Here is an 18,112-nt window from a genome sequence, read left to right on the forward strand (position 1 = left end):
CAACTAGATTTAGTCCAACTATTACTAAAATTCAGCTGCCCATTTTTTGGGTGGCTGCATGCCCTTGTTCTTTCCCATATCAACTATTGCTATGCTTTGTTTATGGGCCTTGATGAGAAAGCTTCAGGTAATTCAGAACACTACAGCTGAGCTTGCATCATTACAGGCAGTGCAAGAAGTTCTGCTCCTCCTTTACTTTTGGGCCTATATTGGTTCCCAGTGAAGGAATACTATAAGTTTATGATGAAAGGCTGAAGAGGTTAGGGCTGTTCAGCTTGGAGAAGAGTCGGCTGAGGGGGGATATGAGGGGGTCTTTAAAATCATGAGAAGTCTTAAACGAGTAGATGTGAATCAGTTATTTACACTTTTGGATAATAGAAGGACTAGGGGGCACTCCATAAAGTTAGCAAGTAACACATTTAAGGCTAATCGTAGAAAGTTCTTCTTCACTCAACACACAATTAAGCTCTGGAATTTGTTGCCAGAGGATGTGGTTAGTGCAGTTAGTGTAGTTGGGTTAAAAAAAGATTTGGATAAGTTCTTGGAGGAGAAGTCCATTAACTGCTATTAGTCAAGTTGACTTAAGGAATGGCCACTGCTATTACTGGCATCAGAGACATGGGATCTTCTTGGTGTTTGGGTTCTTGACAGGTTATTGTGGCCTGGTTTGGCCTCTGTTGGAAATAGAATGCTGGGCTTGATGGACCCTTGGTCTGACCCAGCATGGCAACTTCTTATGTTATTGATGGCTTTCAAGATGTTACATGGTCAGTGTCCCCCAGACTTCAAAGGTAAATGAATAATGCATGAAACAGGTAGGAATTTGAGGTTGATTATTAAATGTTTTACAACTCCCTGAGGTAAGAAGATTTTGGCAGCAGCAGATAGCAAATAGATCAGACTCATTTATAGTTCCAGTAATATGGAATAGTCTCCAAGATCTTAGGAAAGAAAGAGATTCTGAGGTTCCAAAAAAAATTAAAAACATGGCTTATGTCAATGCTCTGGTGAGTGACTAACAAAGAATAGTCTCTGGTAATAATTTTCTGTTGGGATTTGTTTTATTGTGTACATTGTTTTAATGTTATGATTTTGTTGTAAACCGCTTTAAGAGATGCATTCAGGAAGATGATTAATAAGTATTTTTAAAAGAAATAAATTTTAAACACTCGGAGCTAGGAGTCTAAATGAACCCCTCTGAAATTCTACTGGCTCTATCGTTAATGCGGCTAGATCATTTTGCAAATCTGTCTCTCTAGTATTCTAGTATTGAAATTAGATGCTATTACTTGTACCTCAAAGTTGGCAACATGCAAGTTCTTAAAGTGTTGGGACTGAAAACATATTGGAATCCTGTTTGCATGTTGTAAAAAAAATACTTTTGTTCTAGCCAAGAAAACATGGTTTCTGTTCATGGCCAGTAGTATGAGATAGCGCCATTACTTGATAATATGTATTGTTGCAAATTTCTTGTCATTGTGAATATATTCATGTTAATAGACACGACAGTGGGAAAAATGTTGAGGCCTTTGCATTAAGAGTGGCTGAATTAATATGCAGTTAAGAAATAACCTATTTGAATGTACTTGGTTTTGAAATATGCAACTAAGGTCAGTTGCACTGTTGTCTCTCATACTAGTGGTGATACAGGAATGATTTTCTGGGATACAGCAAGAATCTTCTAGGGAAAATATTCCATCTTATTGTGAGGGCAAAGTTACAGCATTTCTATACTTTGAAACATAAAAACAAGCTACGTTTCATTCCTGTGTTTCATCTGATTCTAGAGGCATGTAATTGAGGCTGAAAACATAAATGTCATTCTGTGATTGGATAAAAGAAAAGAACTGAACCTGGGGACTTGCTGAAAATAGAAACAAACCACTGTTTTTATTCAGGCACACCAAACACACCCACATTTTTCTTTCTGCATGAACTGAGTATGGAATGTATTTAGTGGTTTCTGGTTTGTCACACATCTTCCTGCTTCTTTCATGTGCAAAGATTATCATTTCCAGTTGCATATAAACCATCTTCAGTCATTCTCCTCTGAGATATTTTAGCTTCTTAAAAAAAGAAAAGAAATAAATAAAGCTCATTGTTTCCCACCAGAGTCTTGAGTGGCTCCAAGAGAACTTTTTTTTTTTAAAGTAAAGCATCCCATCTTTCTGAAGTCTTGGTACTTAGTTGCATTTGATGTATAAAATTCTGGGTGGTGTGGAGGCTGGCAGTAAGGCAACATTCAGGTCAGCAGTGAGATGTTTCTATTTGTGGAGTCAAGTGCACTCCTGTCAATGGCAAATATTTAACTGGTTTAGTAAGATGAATTGCAACTTTTCAGACTTGATGCTGATATTTAAAGCTCTTTGATTTTAAGAGAATTGCATTAAAATTCCTTTTGTTTATTTATACTCAACTTTTCTGAAGAAGCCTCAGAGCAGCGAACAATGCAATAAAATACAATAAATATAGCAAAATACATAAATTACAAATAGCAAAATTACATCACAGCAAAATCACCCTTTCCTCCCATCATTCCCTAGCCACTTTCTTCCCACTTCATCAAGGGGCTGGACAAAACTAAGCCCCTTTTCTCCCACCCCAAACAAATCAATACTTTCAAACTCAAAAGAACAGGAGTATCATACGGTAACAAAACCACAGATGATAAAACCATGGTGACAAATAACCCACTGATTAAAGACTGGTAATCTCGGAGCATTTCACCTCATTATAACCCCGACTACTCCTAATAACAACATTGCAAAGAGGATCAAGCATAATGTACCAGTGGGAGTGATGTACTTTACCAGTTTTCACCTTACATTTTCTGGGAAAAGTATGTTGCTCCATGGCACAAATAGACAGCTTAAAACTCTTTCAGGCCGATACAGTATTCCATAAGGGGTAATAGCGCGTTCAAAATGCGCGTCCAACCCCCCCAAAACTAATAGCGCCCGCAACCTGCAAATGCATGTTGATGGCCCTATTAGTTATTCCCGCGCGATACAGAAAGTAAAATGTGCAGCCAAGCCGCCCATTTTACTTTCAGAAATTAGTGCCTACCCAAAGGTAGGCATTAATTTCTCTCAGCACCGGGAAAGTGTACAGAAAAGCAGTAAAAACTGCTTTTCTGTACACCCTCTGACTTAATATCATGGCGATATTAAGTTGGAGGTCCCAAAAGTTAAAAAAATAATCAAAAATTAAAAAAAATTAAAATCTGCCCGCGGCACGCGGGTTGAAAACCGGACGCTCAATTTTGCTGGCGTCCGGTTTCCGAACCCGTGGCTGTCAGCAGGTTTGAGAACCGATGCCGGCAAAATTGAGCGTTGGCTGTCAAACCCGCTGACAGCCACCGCTCCTGTCCAAAAAGAGGCACTAGGGACGCACTAGTGTCCCTAGCACCTCTTTTTACCGCGGGCCCTCATTTGAATAATTTTTTTTTTTTAATCGCATGCACAGGAAAGTGGCCTTTGCCCGCTCTCCCGCAAATTTTACTGTATCGACCTGTGAGATAGTAAAGGATCTAATGACTGTTTTGAGTTTGTTACTCCAACTGTTTTTTGGTTTAATTTAGTTATTAATGTCTTTCTGAAATAATTGGGGGTTGCACCTTGGCACTAATCTGAACAAGTTAGAAAGGAGGGAGAATCTGTATAGCTCTTCCTTTCTTCCAGTGAAGGAGCCCACTGCCTCTTACAAGAAATGAAAAATGGAGGACTGGAAGTAAAAGAGGTTTCTACACAAGTCTTTGCTCAACAAATATAAAATGGATTAGGATATTGTAGAAATTTTGTATCTAGAAATGTACATTTTCATTGAAATGTACTATTCCTTAAGATGCCTTTTGCTGTATTTTTTTCCTTTAAAACTTCTTGCATTCTGATGACAATGATAAATTATGTGGAGCAGCATTATAGTATTGATATCATGTATTGGTACCATCAGAATATTTTCTAGTTGAAATGTACCTCATATTTACAAAAGGTTAGAAATAGTGTATGCTGTGGAGCCCATCAAATGTAATGCCTTGCTTTCATGGCAGTTGTTTGATTGAAGCTTGTTAAAGAGAAATAAATGTTCTTATTTCTTAAAGGAATATGGAAGTGATACATCTCTTGCGCCAAACAGGAGCTCACCTCTCCAGGGACGAGCTTGCAAATGTTGGAACAGAGCTTTGTAGGTAAGCATATTTTAAAATTTGTATTTTCATTTCATTGTATCCACCTGGCATCCCCCAGGACAGTTGCACTGGGAAATTCAGGTTTTCTTACCTACCAAGAATTGAAAGGAAGGCCTTATCAGAATATGGTAGCATTAGAGCATGTTAAAGCACTTTTAAAGCTGTAGATTTTTAGCTCCAATTTGGGTTCCATCAGATGACATCGCTCATGTGTGAGGACTAAGTATCTTGCTATCCTTGGAGACCACCTATTGCAGATAAGCATCTCTGCTTTCCAGATTCATTTTTTAAGACATCTAGAGAACAATTGTAAATGTGAATCAATACCCAAGGTCAATAACATGCTAGTTTATTCTTATTCCACATTCTCCAGTATCAGAAGGTAGTGTGTGTGTGTGCACACTGTCCAAAAATACATAGCCCAGTGGCATAATGTAACATTTTCATTTTAATTCTAAGATAATTGTCAGAATAATAATCTAAGCAACACTTTTGCATTGAAAGGAACCCCTTTCCCTAATATGATTTTTGAATAAAGAAAAATCTGAATGAAGAGAAGAGGCATGGGGGTGGCTTGAGGGAATGATGGCTACTGCCTGGAGATGAATATCCTTATTCAATAATGCGACTCCAACATTGATGTATGCTTCAACGGCAAGAGGAAATGTGGAAATAAGAATTTGCAACCACATAAAAGCAGGGGAGTAGCTGGCTTGTTACGGCGGTTACTACCCCAAACCAAAAAATACCTGATACTTCACTTTCAATGCAAATCCAGCATAACTCTGCTTCAACGGCAGGGGAGGAAGTTTGACACTTCACGCATATCCAGCATAGTCCTCTGCTTCAACGGCAGGGGAGCAAGACTGATACTTCACTTTCAATACATAGCCAGCATGGCTCTCTGCTTCAACAACAGGGGAGAATGAAGAAAGGTTGATCTATATTCAGGCAACAATCAACAAGGACTGAATTACACAGTCTGAATAAACAGATAAGCATGGGTGTAGCTTGCTTATTGCGGTGGTTAATACCCCTAACTAAATTAAGCTATTTCACTTGGATGCAGTTCCAACACTGCTCTCTACATTAATGGTGGGGGTGGAAGGGAAATAGAATAAAAAAAGGTTACTAAGAGCCAAGAGAAACAGATAAGTATGTGAGAGAAAAAAAAAAGTGCGGAAGCTTGCTGGACAGACTGGATGGGCCGTTTGGTCTTCTTCTGCCGTCATTTCTATGTTTCTATGTTTCTTCATCCATTGAATAAGTGCTCTACTTTGACTTAATGTACTTACAGTTTATAATGGTTGAAGTGTGCGGTTTGGAATTGCCTTTTGTGAACTGAATCTGGGTTGCTGGAAAGGCAAGACTATCCACCTGTGGGGTGTTATTAAATTGTATGCAGTTTGCTTTAGGTGGAAAATACTTTTGTTTTATCTAGACACCCTTATTGCAGTATGCTCTATTAGGGCTTCCACTGAACATCCTCAAGTAAAGCAATTGACAGAGACAAAGTATGAAGATAGAACAACCAAAGGCAATGGTTAAAAGAGAGGAGCAGAATGTAAACAGTGGTATCAAACACTGCAGACTAGATAAGATTGAATACTGGGAATAAACAAATATATCTAGAAAATAGAAGTTAGAGCCTGATTCTCTAAGCCTTTTTTCCTATTCTATGTCTCTGGTGGGGAATAAAGCTTACCGGTAGATTTTAAAAGGGACACACGTGTGCCCATAAACACGCAAAGATATGCACTATTTAAAATACTCTTCATGTGCATATGTCTGCAGCTTTTACACGCAGAGCAAGAGACTCTTTATAGAGCTCAGCCTGACACCCTATGCTGTGTTGTAAGGGGGCACTTTAATTCGGGGTGAATTTTTGGGATGTGAGTTGCAGTTTAGGAGGGAGGTATTCATTGTAAAATTGACATCATTAAATAATTTTAGACCTTATAAGTGATGAAAATTCTAACAAGAGGAGTTGATTTGTACACTGTGGTATGGCTGCCATAAAGCCAGAGCTCAACGTTGCAGTGCTTTCATTTTACACAGCGTATTTAAAGAAGACTTTAATGTTGGCATAAACACACAGGATTCCTTTTATAAAATGTCATTCTTTAGCTGCTCAACAGAAGCTGACCTAGCAGACTAGAAGTCAGTCATCTTCTCTCATATTGTACAAAGAGGGATGTGCTTGAGAAAATTCTCTCTCGTGACATGTCTTTCTCCCACCAAAGTGATGATCAGTGTGTAACCGAAAGATATAGACAATTATGAGAATGTTTTTGGTTTTCTTTCTCCAGTAAGCAGCTGATGAAGAATTACAAACGTCCACCCTATAATTGCTTTGCTGCTAATTTATGTGATAGTGCTAGCTTTGCTTCAGGAGTACTGAAGGAGTGGCTGAAAAATGGAATTCCTTCACGCAGAAATTGGTGGCCCCTTTTCTTAGCCCCTCCTGTCATATGCTGATCCTGTTTAACTGGTTAACCTGAAACGAAAGAATTGATTTTCTTGTACAAAGTGAATTTTCTGAAAGTCTGTTTTCCGTTTACATGCAGAGGGAAAGTTTCAAAAGCCATTTTATGCCAATGAATAGTAATTTACCCAGGTGAGTTGGCTGTTTGAGATTTGCCCTCCCTCAGTCTGGCTGAAAGTACACACGGTCTTCCATATGCTTTTAGCTGGACTGTGATGAGGCATTCCCAGAGGTCTGTATAGGCCGGGGAGAAAATTAACGCATGTAGATTGGATTTTCAGATCTACACACATTTTTTCCATTGAAATGTCACCTGAACATAAAGCAGGTTTTCAGAGGGAGAAAGTATGCATGTACTTTCCTTATGGAAATTAGGTACAAAGACTTTATGTCCAGCCGGGGAGTTTGAAAGTTACCCTCTAAGGGAGCATGGCATGATATTAGCTCAATAAGTACTGATCCATTAGATGTTCTCTTTAGGTGTTTTTGATGCTGCCTGATACTTTGCATTGGTTTGAATTGTTTCATGTGCTTTTGTCAGATTAATGGCCAGAGGTACCAAGGTTGTCTCCAATTTTGTGTCTGACAAAAATGCAACCTTTTAACAGGGAAGAATGCACAGCAGCGCTTAATGCCCAAACCACTGTGGCCATTATCTTTTTACTCCCCTCTACTGGTCTTCATATTCAGCCATACCACAGTGTACAAATCAACTCCTCTTGTTAGAATTTTCATCACTTATAAGGTCTAAAATTATTTAATGATGTCAATTTTACAATGAATACCTCTGAATGTTTCTGTAACACCTCCCTCCTAAACTGCAACTCACCTCCCAAAAATTCACCCCGAATTAAAGAGCCCCCTTACAACACAGCATAGGGTGTCAGGCTGAGCTCTATAAAGAGTCTCTTGCTCGCTCTCTCTCTCTCTCTGCGTGTAAAAGCTGCAGACATATGCATGTGAAGAGTATTTTAAATAGTGCATATCTTTGCGTGTTTATGGGCACACACATGTCCCTTTTAAAATCTACCGGTAAGCTTTATTCCCCACCAGAGACATAGAATAGGAAAAAAGGCTTAGAGAATCAGGCTCTAACTCTTCTATTTTCTAGATATATTTGTTTATTCCCAGTATTCAATCTTATCTAGTCTGCAGTGTTTGATACCACTGTTTACATTCTGCTCCTCTCTTTTAACCATTGCCTTTGATTGTTCTATCTTCATACTTTGTCTCTGTCAATTGCTTTACTTGAGGATGTTCAGTGGAAGCCCTAATAGAGCATACTGCAATAAGGGTGTCCAGATAAAACAAGTATTTTCCACCTAAAGCAAACTGCATACAATTTAATAACACCCCACAGGTGTCACTTTTCCTGAGCTAGATTATAGACTTCTTGAAATGTTGAATTCCTTACCACAGAAGTTAAAGAAGACTAGAGAGTGGCCTCCCCTCTCCACAGACTCACCACTAATATTGATAATTGGGATTCAAAATGACGATGTGCCCTTAATTGCACTGCTGCAAAGTAGCAACTCTTCTTCAAGGGTCTTGGTTTGACATAATTCACAATTTTATCATAATTGATGGACCTTAACAAGTTTAAAACACAGGACTTTATTTATTATACCCAACAGACTAGTTTTAATTTCCAGATGCATTTTATTTTATTTATTTATTTAAATACTTTTGATATACCGATACTCAAGACTGGTGTCTTATCGTACCGGTTTACATTGAAACAAGGGGTAACCAATTAGCTATGAGAATAAATAAATAAAGTTACAAAGAACAAGGGGTTTACAGGATGGGAGAGTAGAGAGCGAAAGCAAAACAATTAGTATAATAAGTTATACATAACTAAGATTTAACATTGCATCGATAGGTTAGCCCATACTGTATGATTTATTTATTGAATGTGCATATTTACTAAAATTAAAATAAAATATATAAATGTAAATATTCTACATGAAGTTAATGTTGAAAACTGAAAACTAGCAATAACTAGACATAATTTTGTGATATTGAGCCAATCTTGCTTATACAATTAAATTAGTTTTTCAGAGTAAAACCTTTATTTATTAACGTTTGATATTCTGTCTTTTCCCAAAGTTGGTCTCAGTGTATTACAATAAATTGAAATGAACAGAGGCAATAGAACAGCTTACTCCATTTTCTGATATGTATGTGAAATATGGGAACGAACTATGAACATTTCTGTTAGTGCCAAAAATATCCAACTAGCAAATTTTTTTTACAGCAAAAAGAGAAACCATAATTTTACCAATGAGCTAAGCTTTTGCAGCATGGAGTTAGACATCTATTTTTCTGTAAATCATTTTGGAGTTGTTAGTAAATTGGATCAGTCTAATGAAACCGTCACTTAGTATTTACTAGTACATATCCGTACATCTAAAGAACTTTATTCCCAATTGCAAATACACAAGAAAAACTAATTTGGATGACCTCAGATTGTAACTCTTAGTGCTATGCTCAACAGTATCTCTCTTTAATTTTTGTCTATCTGACATTTATATATGGAATAAAATATAATACAGCAATAGAATTGTATTTAGCACATTACAAATATATTCCAAAGCTCTTTTATAGTCACTGTGGGAAACAGCATAATACAAAGGGCGGGTAGTTTTCAAAAGAATTTCTATGGGTAAAACAGCTTTACCGGCAGGAATGACCTTTTACAAAATTGCCTGCCTGATATGTGGGCAAATTTAAATGCTTATTTCCTGCTCTTGAACAAGTTTACCCAGATTTAGCGGAGTTGGGGAAGGGTTTGCACGTAAGCACATACTTTTCCATTTTCAAAAGTGTGCATGTAAAATATCTTTAAAAGTGTCCATGCACATAATAGCATAGTAGTAATTGTGTGGGGCTAGATTAAATAGGATAATGCATGAAAATCCGCTTTGAGAATTGGTGTCACTTGCATGCATGTTTGCCTCCTAATGTTTACACACATGTTTCAAAATGACTCTCTAAATACTGAGGAGAAGATGAAAAGAAATTACTACTTACCTGATAATTTCCTTTCCTCTAATGAAAGCAGGCCAATCCCCACAAGTGGGTTGTGCACCTCTACCAGCCGATGGAGATGGAGTAAAAGCTGACGTCACAGACATATAGCCCTGCCTCAGCATCAGCCCGCCAGTATTCTCTGGAAAAGCCAAACTGTGGACAAACTGGTTATAATTGAACATGACTATTAATAATCAACCACTCATGCTTCCAACCAATAGGGAACACTGAGCTGAAACAAAAGAATTAACATTCACTAGACTGAGGGTCTGGTTAAGACACTTGCCAGTCCTCCAGTAAATAGCTGGAACAATACTCTGCAACGTCCGCACCTAAAGGGTGAACCAAAGGCAAAATTTGGCAGCCGAGGGTAGGTCTGGGATTGGCCTGCCTTTATTATCAGGTAAGTAGTAATTTCTCCTTCCTCTGCACACAGGCAGGTCAATCCCCACAAATGGGATGTATCAAAGCTACTTCCGAACAGGGCAGGAGGTTGCCTGTTGTCCAGTTACCACCACACATGGTAAAGGCTGTGCCCTTCAGAGCCCAAACGTCCAAGTGGTAATGCTTGGGAAGATATGCAACAAAGACCTCATCTTTTGCTCAGGAAAACTCAACCAGAGGCAATAATCAAGGCTCTTCCCATGATACTGCCTGAGCTCTAATGGAATGTATTTTCTAAGACGCTTAGAGAAAGGAATCTCGGCAGCTACACAGGCAACTGTGATGACATTGCTTTTCCAACAAGCTATAGGTGCCCATATTGCCGGTTCCCCTTGATTACCTCCGCCATGGATCAGAAACAGTTGATCCTACTTCCTGAAAGATTTAGAAATCGTCATGTAATTCATCAGATGCTGCTTGACATCCAAGGCCCGTAAAAGAAGATATGCATAGCACTAACCCTGTCCAGTGTGGGCAGGGAAAAGGAGTGATCCAATTGAAACTCCTGAAATCGCTATCAGCAAAAGAAACAAAGTCTCACACTGAAACAGCCCATGACAAGAAGATCGTGCAGCTCAGAAATACGAAGTGCTGAACAGATTGCCTTTAAGACAAATAGCCGCAAGGAAAGATGAAGCATTGTATTCCGGTTTTGAGTGGTTCCCATACATCTGGATGAGAAGACAATGACTTGCCATTGACTTGCCCCCTATTACAGGCGAGAGTTGCTATTTGAATCTTCAAGGTGGTAAGGGCCAAGCCTTTAAGCAAACCTTCCAGCAAAAATTCCAAAATTAAAGGAATTTCCCCTTGAGAGGCTGAGAACTTCGCTACTCACACCAGGCCTCCCAATTCTCAGACTGTAACAAAAGCCAGAGATGTTAATAAAAAAAAAAAAGCCTTTCTGGCCTGGATCAAAATGGAAATCTGCAAAAGGATAACCACGCTTCAACACCTAAAGGTATAGCCTAGTGGTTAGAGCAGTGGGCTACGAACCAGGAGACCAGGGTTTGAGTCCCGCTGTCGCTCCTTGTGACCTTGGGCAAGTCACACAAGTACATAAACTTAGATTGTAAGCCCTCTGGGGATAGAGAAATACCTACAGTACCTGAATGTAAACTGATCTGATATCTCAGATCAAATGTCGGTATATAAAAATAATAAATAAACACCTGAGCCCTTTCAAGGGCCAAACTATTCAACAAAAACAACCTAGCTCATCACATGGAATGGGTCCATGATGCAACCAATCCGTACTTAGTGGCAGTCCTTAAAGGACTACCCACTGGCAGCCTCTGCCAAACAGCCTATTATGGCCTCTGAAGACAATCTGGAGCCATCACAAGTATGTTTTTGGTCTGGCTACCAATTTTCTGAAAATTCCTGCCTATTGGTGGCCATGGCAGGAAGGCTCATACCATCCTGTCCTACGGCCACATCTGAACGAGAGCATCTATATCAGTGGTTCTCAACCCTGTCCTGGGGACCCTCCCAGCCAGTCGGGTTTTCAGGATATCCACAATGAATATGCATGAGAGAAAATTTGCATACACTGCCTCCATAACATGCAAATTTTCTCTCATGCATATTCATTGTGGATATCCTGAAAACCCGACTGGCTGGGGGGGTCCCCAGGACAGGGTTGAGAACCACTGCTCTATATCCTGCGCTTTTGGACTTTTCCAATGACTGAAGAATCGTGATTCCTCTGCGATGGTGGAGAATGTCAGCAAAACCAGAAATAGACTACCCCAGCGTGCAACGATAAGCTGAAAAGTTACTGTTCTGCCTTGTTGATTGATGTAGGCCACTATCAATGCATTGTCCGATAGTACCGTGACTACACGAGCTTCCAGCCATGCTTCCAACTCCTGACTATGAGCCCCCCAACTCAGAAAGCTTGCATCTGTCATGAGAACCAACCAGCTCGGTGCCTTCAGGGAAATCCCCTTCCTGAAATAATCCGCCTGTAGCCACTAGTGCAACTGAATGCGCACTGCCAGAGGCAAGTGAAATCACATCATGCACTCTGTGACTGTGGATGCCACCGAGAAAGCAACATACATAGACAGAGCTACAGGAGCACCCTCACACAGGGAACAATGTCCAAAATGGCCACCATCAACCCCCAGGACCTGAAGATACGACTGCACTGTCAGACTAATAGTCCTTCTCAAGGTCTGAACCTGAGCCACTAACTTCTGAATGTGATTGTTCGTGAGCTCCCCATCACCAAAACACTCCAATGTCTGAGATGGCTATAACTCGTCTAGATAAGAATGTACTAGGTTGCTGCCTTCACACAGAGATGCAGCTACTACCACCATGACCTTGGAGAAGGTCCTGGGAGCAATCACCAGCCCGAAGGGCAGAACTTGAACATGATAATGACAGGCCAAAATGGCAAGGCTCAGGAAACGCTGATGTTCCTGGCAAATGTATAGATATTGGTAATATATCACAAAAGGTTAAAGCTTGTTTCCTAAACCAATCTATTCACCAACACATAAGGAAACACAATTTGCTATATTGCAAATACTCTGTTTATTAATACAACAATCTTCCATTAAACAATACACTTAGTTATAGATGGGGATGATGTGGGGACATTTTAACTAAGTGTATTGTTTAATAGAAGATTGTTGTATTAATAAACAGAGTATTTGCAATATAGCAAATTGTGTTTCCTTATGTGTTGGTGAATAAATGTATAGATATGTCACCGTCAGATCTAAGACGTGAGAAACTTCTTTGTTTGTACTGCTAATATTATAGAACGCAGAGTTTCCATCTGGAAATGTGTCAAATGCCGAAGACTATTAAGTTCTGTAAGATCAGGATGAGCTGAAGGACCCCCACCTCTTTCTTGGGAACAATAAAAAAAAGGAAATAGCGGCCCACAAGGCCAATAGCCTCCTAAGGTAGTCTCCACTGCCACTCTCTTCTGTGGAGAGTTGCATGGAAAGCCCATAAAAAGACGTATTGAGGAACCTGGAGGAATTCCAGAGTATAGGTGTCCATTATCACCTCTAGGACTCACAGGTCTGTCATAATCTGGATCTGCCTCTGTAAGTGAGTCCCCCACCTTCATTGTGAAAATCAAGGAGCACCGGTTCCTCAGCTTGCATCCTTACGAGGCTTTCTAGGCCAAAAGGACCAAGTCCTTCCAAAGGGATGAGACTTTGAATTAGAGGCTCCTCCATAAGGGAGCGAATAAAAGAGAACCCTGAAAGGCTAACTTTGCAAGATTTGGATTTGCAAACAGTGTCTGCCAACCAATTTTGTAGCATTATCTGGCATCTAGTCGCTCTTACAGATGCCTCCCCTCTAGTGGCCGTCTGCACCAGGTCACGGCCCATATCGCTAAGAATGCGGCCCCCCAGTTCTATAACAGTCTTCCATTGGACCCCGCTCCTTGCAGCTCTTGAGCGATGCAAACCAGTCCTAGCCACCAGGGAGCAACAAGACACTATCTGCAAATTCATCGCTGTAGCCTCAGAGGCCTCCATACGGATAACCTCAATCCGCCTATCCTGAGCATCATTTAGAACTGCCCCCTCCTTACCCCGGGATGGTGGTTCGCTTGGTAACAGCACCTACCAAGTTAGCCACCTTCGGGAAATGCAAAGGTTCCCTCAACTTCAAACCAAGGGGTACAATCCTGTTAAAGCGTGCCCATTTTTGAAGTTAACTTCAGGGTCACTCCATTCAAGCTCAGTCAACTCTTGAATCATATCCAGGAGAAGAAGAAATGACACCTTGTGTAGGATGACCAATCTGGGGTCCTCTTTGGCACACCCAAAGAATCACCCTCAGCCAGAATAAGCGTCTTCAGAATTCAGACTAGTTAAATCACATGCGGATTGTGATACATTACAGGGAGGACCTTGCGAGACTGGAAGATTGGGCATCCAAATGGCAGATGAAATTTAATGTGGACAAGTACAAGTTGATGCTTATAGGGAAAAATAACCCATGCTGTAGTTACACGATGTTAGGTTCCATATTAGGAGCTACCACCCAGGAAAAGATCTAGGCGTCATAGTAGATAATACATTAAAATCGTCGGCTCAGTGTGCTGCAGCAGTCAAAAAAGCAAATAGAATGTTAGGAATTATTAGGAATGGAATGGTTAGTAAAATGGAAAATGTCATAATGCCTCTGTATCGCTCCATGGTGAGGCTGCACCTTTAAAACTGTGTACAATTCTGGTCGCCGCATCTCAAAAAATATGTAGATGCGATGGAGAAGGTACAGAGAAGGGCAACCAAAATAATAAAGGGGATGGAACAGCTCCCCTAAGAGGAAAGGCTGAAGAGGTTAGGGCTGTTCAGCTTGGAGAAGAGACGGCTGAGGGGGAATATGAGGGGGTCTTTAAAATCATGAGAAGTCTTGAACGAGTAGATGTGAATCTGTTATTTAAACTTTCGGATCATAGAAGGACTAGGGGGCACTCCATGAAGTTAGCAAGTAGCACATTTAAGACTAATCAAAGAAAATTCTTTTTCACTCAACGCACAATAAGCTCTGGAATTTGTTGCCAGAGGATGTGGTTAGTGCAGTTAGTGTAGCTGGGTTTAAAAAAGGTTTGGATAATTCTTGGAGGAGAAGTCCATTAACTGCTATTAATCAAGTTGACTTAGGGGTAGATTTTCAAACCCCAGCACTCATAAATGCTGGGGTTTATGCGCATGGCTGGGTCTTACGCGCGCTGGGCCAATTTTCAAACGGGCCCAGCGCATGCATGTTATAAAATCACACATCCATGTGTGCGTGCTGGGTAGCGTGTGCGCGTAGGTTTTGAAAATCTACCCCTAAGAGAATGGCCTCTGCTATTACTGGCATCAGTAGCATGGGATCTTCTTGGTGTTTGGGTACTTGCCAGGTTCTTGTGGCCTGGTTTGGCCTTTGTTGAAAACAGGATGCTGGGCTTGATGGACCCTTGGTCTGACCCAGCATGGCAGTTTCTTATGTTCTTAGGTATCTTTCCTGCCTCATGGACATTGGTATCTTAACTGCTTAAAAAAAATGTACAGCAATGGATTCAGTACCAGCATTTTAGCTGGTATTGCCGTCAAGCATTCTAACATGTGCCTACTATTGTTATCACAGCTATGTTCAATACAGTTTCTGCTATTTTGAACTATTTTCCCCATAACTAGTGTACATCATCAAGCTTTGTTATACCTATTGGTTAAAACTGCTCCACTAGAATTTCTTGTCCTGTTAACCTTTTTCCTTTTGCTAGCCATCCTTATTAGATAGAATAAGTTTTTAGTTCAATTTTAATTGGGCAAAAAGTAAATATTAATTTATCAATTTTCTTTCTGCCAAAGTCCTTATTGGGTTAGAACACTTATTGCAAGGTTTGTTTTTTTAATGTTATCTGTTTTATATTTTACACTGTTATTACAAATGTTGCTGCTCTTTATACAGTTTGGCTGCCAGTGGCGATGTGGAAGGGTTGGAAGCTTGGAAACTAGCAGGTGCTAGCATGAGTGAATTAAGCTTTGATCGGCAAACTCCTTTACAAGTCGTAAGTGTGGCTGCTAGTGCTTTTCTATCAATTGGTCCATTCTTTCTTCTAACAGTTTGGTAACAAAAAAAATCCAATTTAGCTTCTACATTTTTTCTAAAATAAAATGTTGTCCCTAATTCATAGTAAGCCTTGAATTCTCACCCACTTATTAAGCTAGCCACATGCATCATATGTATTGCATTGATCTGACCAGATATAACTAATTACTGGTACATTTTGCCATTCCATCTATATTTGTTTAAATATTTGTATGCCATCGTATTAATTGATATAAATCTTTAACCACAGGCAGAGGCTACAGGAAATATGGAAGTCATGGAATTTCTAAATCAGACTGATCAGAAAAGTTTACCAAATTTGTAGGTAAGAGTTGGTGGAATGATTGAGTTCACAGGGAGGGGGAACATGATCAGCAGGACCAAGATGGTGACTGTACCTTTGTAGGTATCATTACCAAGCCCACAGCTGGACTATTATGTCCAATTCTGGAGGCTGCATCTCCAAAATAATATAGACTAAATGAAATTCAGACAAATCAGTAACAGAATTCAATGTAAGGAGCAAGTCTAGATCTTTAGTGATAAGGCATGAGGGTAAAACTAGAGATCTGATAGGCTTTGCAGTATTACAATAGAGAACATTGGCAGATTAGAAGAAGGACCTTGCAGTCTGTAATTTCTCTATTTCTATATAAACATAAAGATCACATTTCTTGAAATTCACTGGTGCCATGAGAATGTATGATATCCATCTGTAATTCAAAAGGAAGCATATTTCATTCCTTACTCTTCAAAGATCTTACAGTTGTCACTAAACAATATCTAAGAATAGATGTGGTAGTATTCAGTAACTTTTATCAACTTTTGTCTTAGAAAAATAGGGGGCAAGCATAACTGACTTGTGCCATAAAGAGTTGGTAAATTTTGCATTCATTGTTTTTTTTTTTTATTTGTTTTTTTCATAGGTTTTCAAGAATGCAGGTCCCAGTAAGCGAGAAAAATACTTCAATAATTAACTCAGAACTGCGCTATATTGGTTGAAACAAAATATGTATCTAGAGTAACCAAATCTGTTCAGCTTTGTATGTTAGCAATAAATTTTATTCATCTTTATCCTGTTGTAAAACATGGAAACAAGTAACTCTACTCAGTCATTTGCATCCTAACAAAATTAGCACAAGAACATATTTTTATTTCAGTGATGTGGCCTTTTGTATTTTAAAAACAAAATGTACTTCTCCACTGGAACACTGAAAATTTGAAGTTAGTAATTTTTCTCTGTCATACACTTTCTATATAGTAAACTGTTTCTTAAATTGGTTTAATTATCAATGTGCATTTCAGAAAGCATTATCAAAGGATTATTTTTATTCTGGTTTATACAAAGGATGTGATTTAAAGAGATGCAATACCACTTATCTATACCAGAGCCTTTTAAGTTTAAACATAAGAAAATGTAATGTATCTTTTGAATAATTATTTGAATGAGAACAAATAACTTTGGGGCGGATTTTAAAAGGCCTGCGCGCGTAAATCCTTCCGGATTTATGCGCACCGGCGGCCTATTTTGCATAGGCCGCCGGTGCACGTAAAGCCCCGGGACGCACGTAAGTCCCGGGGTTTTCGAAAAGGGGCGGGAGGGGGCGTGCCACGGCGTTTCGGTGGCGGGCCCGGGGGCGTGGCCGAGGCCTCCGGACCAGCCCCCGGGACCGGAGGACGGAGCGGGGCTGCCGGCCGGCGCGCGCAAAGGTAGGGGGGGGGTTTAGATAGGGCCGGGGGGGTGGGTTAGGTAGGGGAAGGGAGGGGACGGTTGGGGGAGAGCGAAGGAAAGTTCCCTCCGAGGCCGCTTCGAAATCGGAGCGGCCTCGGAGGGAACAGGCAGCGCGTGCTGGGCTCGGCGCGCGCAGGTTGCACAAATGTGCACCCCCTTGCGCACGCCGACCCCAGATTTTGTAAGATACGCGCGGCTACGCGTGTATCTTACAAAATCCAGCGTACTTTTGTTCGCGCCTGGTGCGCGAACAAAAGTACGCGATCGCGTATTTTTTAAAGATCTACCCCTTTGTGTCTTGTGTATTCAGCATTTTTCAGTAGTAATATTCAGTATAAGTATTTTAGCTTGTCTTCTTTATTTAGTTTGAATGTAATTCTCAGGAAGCAAAACCATAGATGTGAGATTTATACCTCTCCAAAATACTGTATTTTTTTCATGTGTTAATTTAGAAAAGGAAACTGAAAAAATTGACTAATACTGTTCCTGTTGTGAATGTTTAAACGTTTATTGGCTGAATAAAGAATCAGTTAAAAAAAAAAAAAAAAAAAAAAAAAGCAACTGATATTAATGGGGTTTAAAATGTTGACAAATTTTAATATGTGGTGAACTGGGGAACAAAATAAAAATATGAACAGAGTCCTATTTCAGAATC

The 18,112-nt window shown here is 39.9% G+C and overlaps 1 protein-coding gene across 1 annotated transcript in view; it reads left to right on the forward strand.

Moving 5' to 3' along the window:
- Positions 1-16,812, forward strand: part of ASPG (asparaginase) — a 184,646-nt gene extending 167,834 nt beyond the window's left edge. Inside the window, exons 13-16 of the mRNA XM_029598056.1 lie at positions 4,100-4,186; positions 15,585-15,684; positions 15,976-16,050; positions 16,652-16,812. Of these exons, the coding sequence (XP_029453916.1) occupies positions 4,100-4,186; positions 15,585-15,684; positions 15,976-16,050 (262 nt within the window). The 3' untranslated portion in view covers positions 16,652-16,812. The remainder of the gene's footprint in view (positions 1-4,099; positions 4,187-15,584; positions 15,685-15,975; positions 16,051-16,651) is intronic.
- Positions 16,813-18,112: the final 1,300 nt, after the last annotated feature.

This window comes from Rhinatrema bivittatum, chromosome 4, assembly GCF_901001135.1.
Source record: "Rhinatrema bivittatum chromosome 4, aRhiBiv1.1, whole genome shotgun sequence".
In the NCBI taxonomy this organism is placed as follows: Eukaryota; Metazoa; Chordata; class Amphibia; order Gymnophiona; family Rhinatrematidae; genus Rhinatrema; species Rhinatrema bivittatum.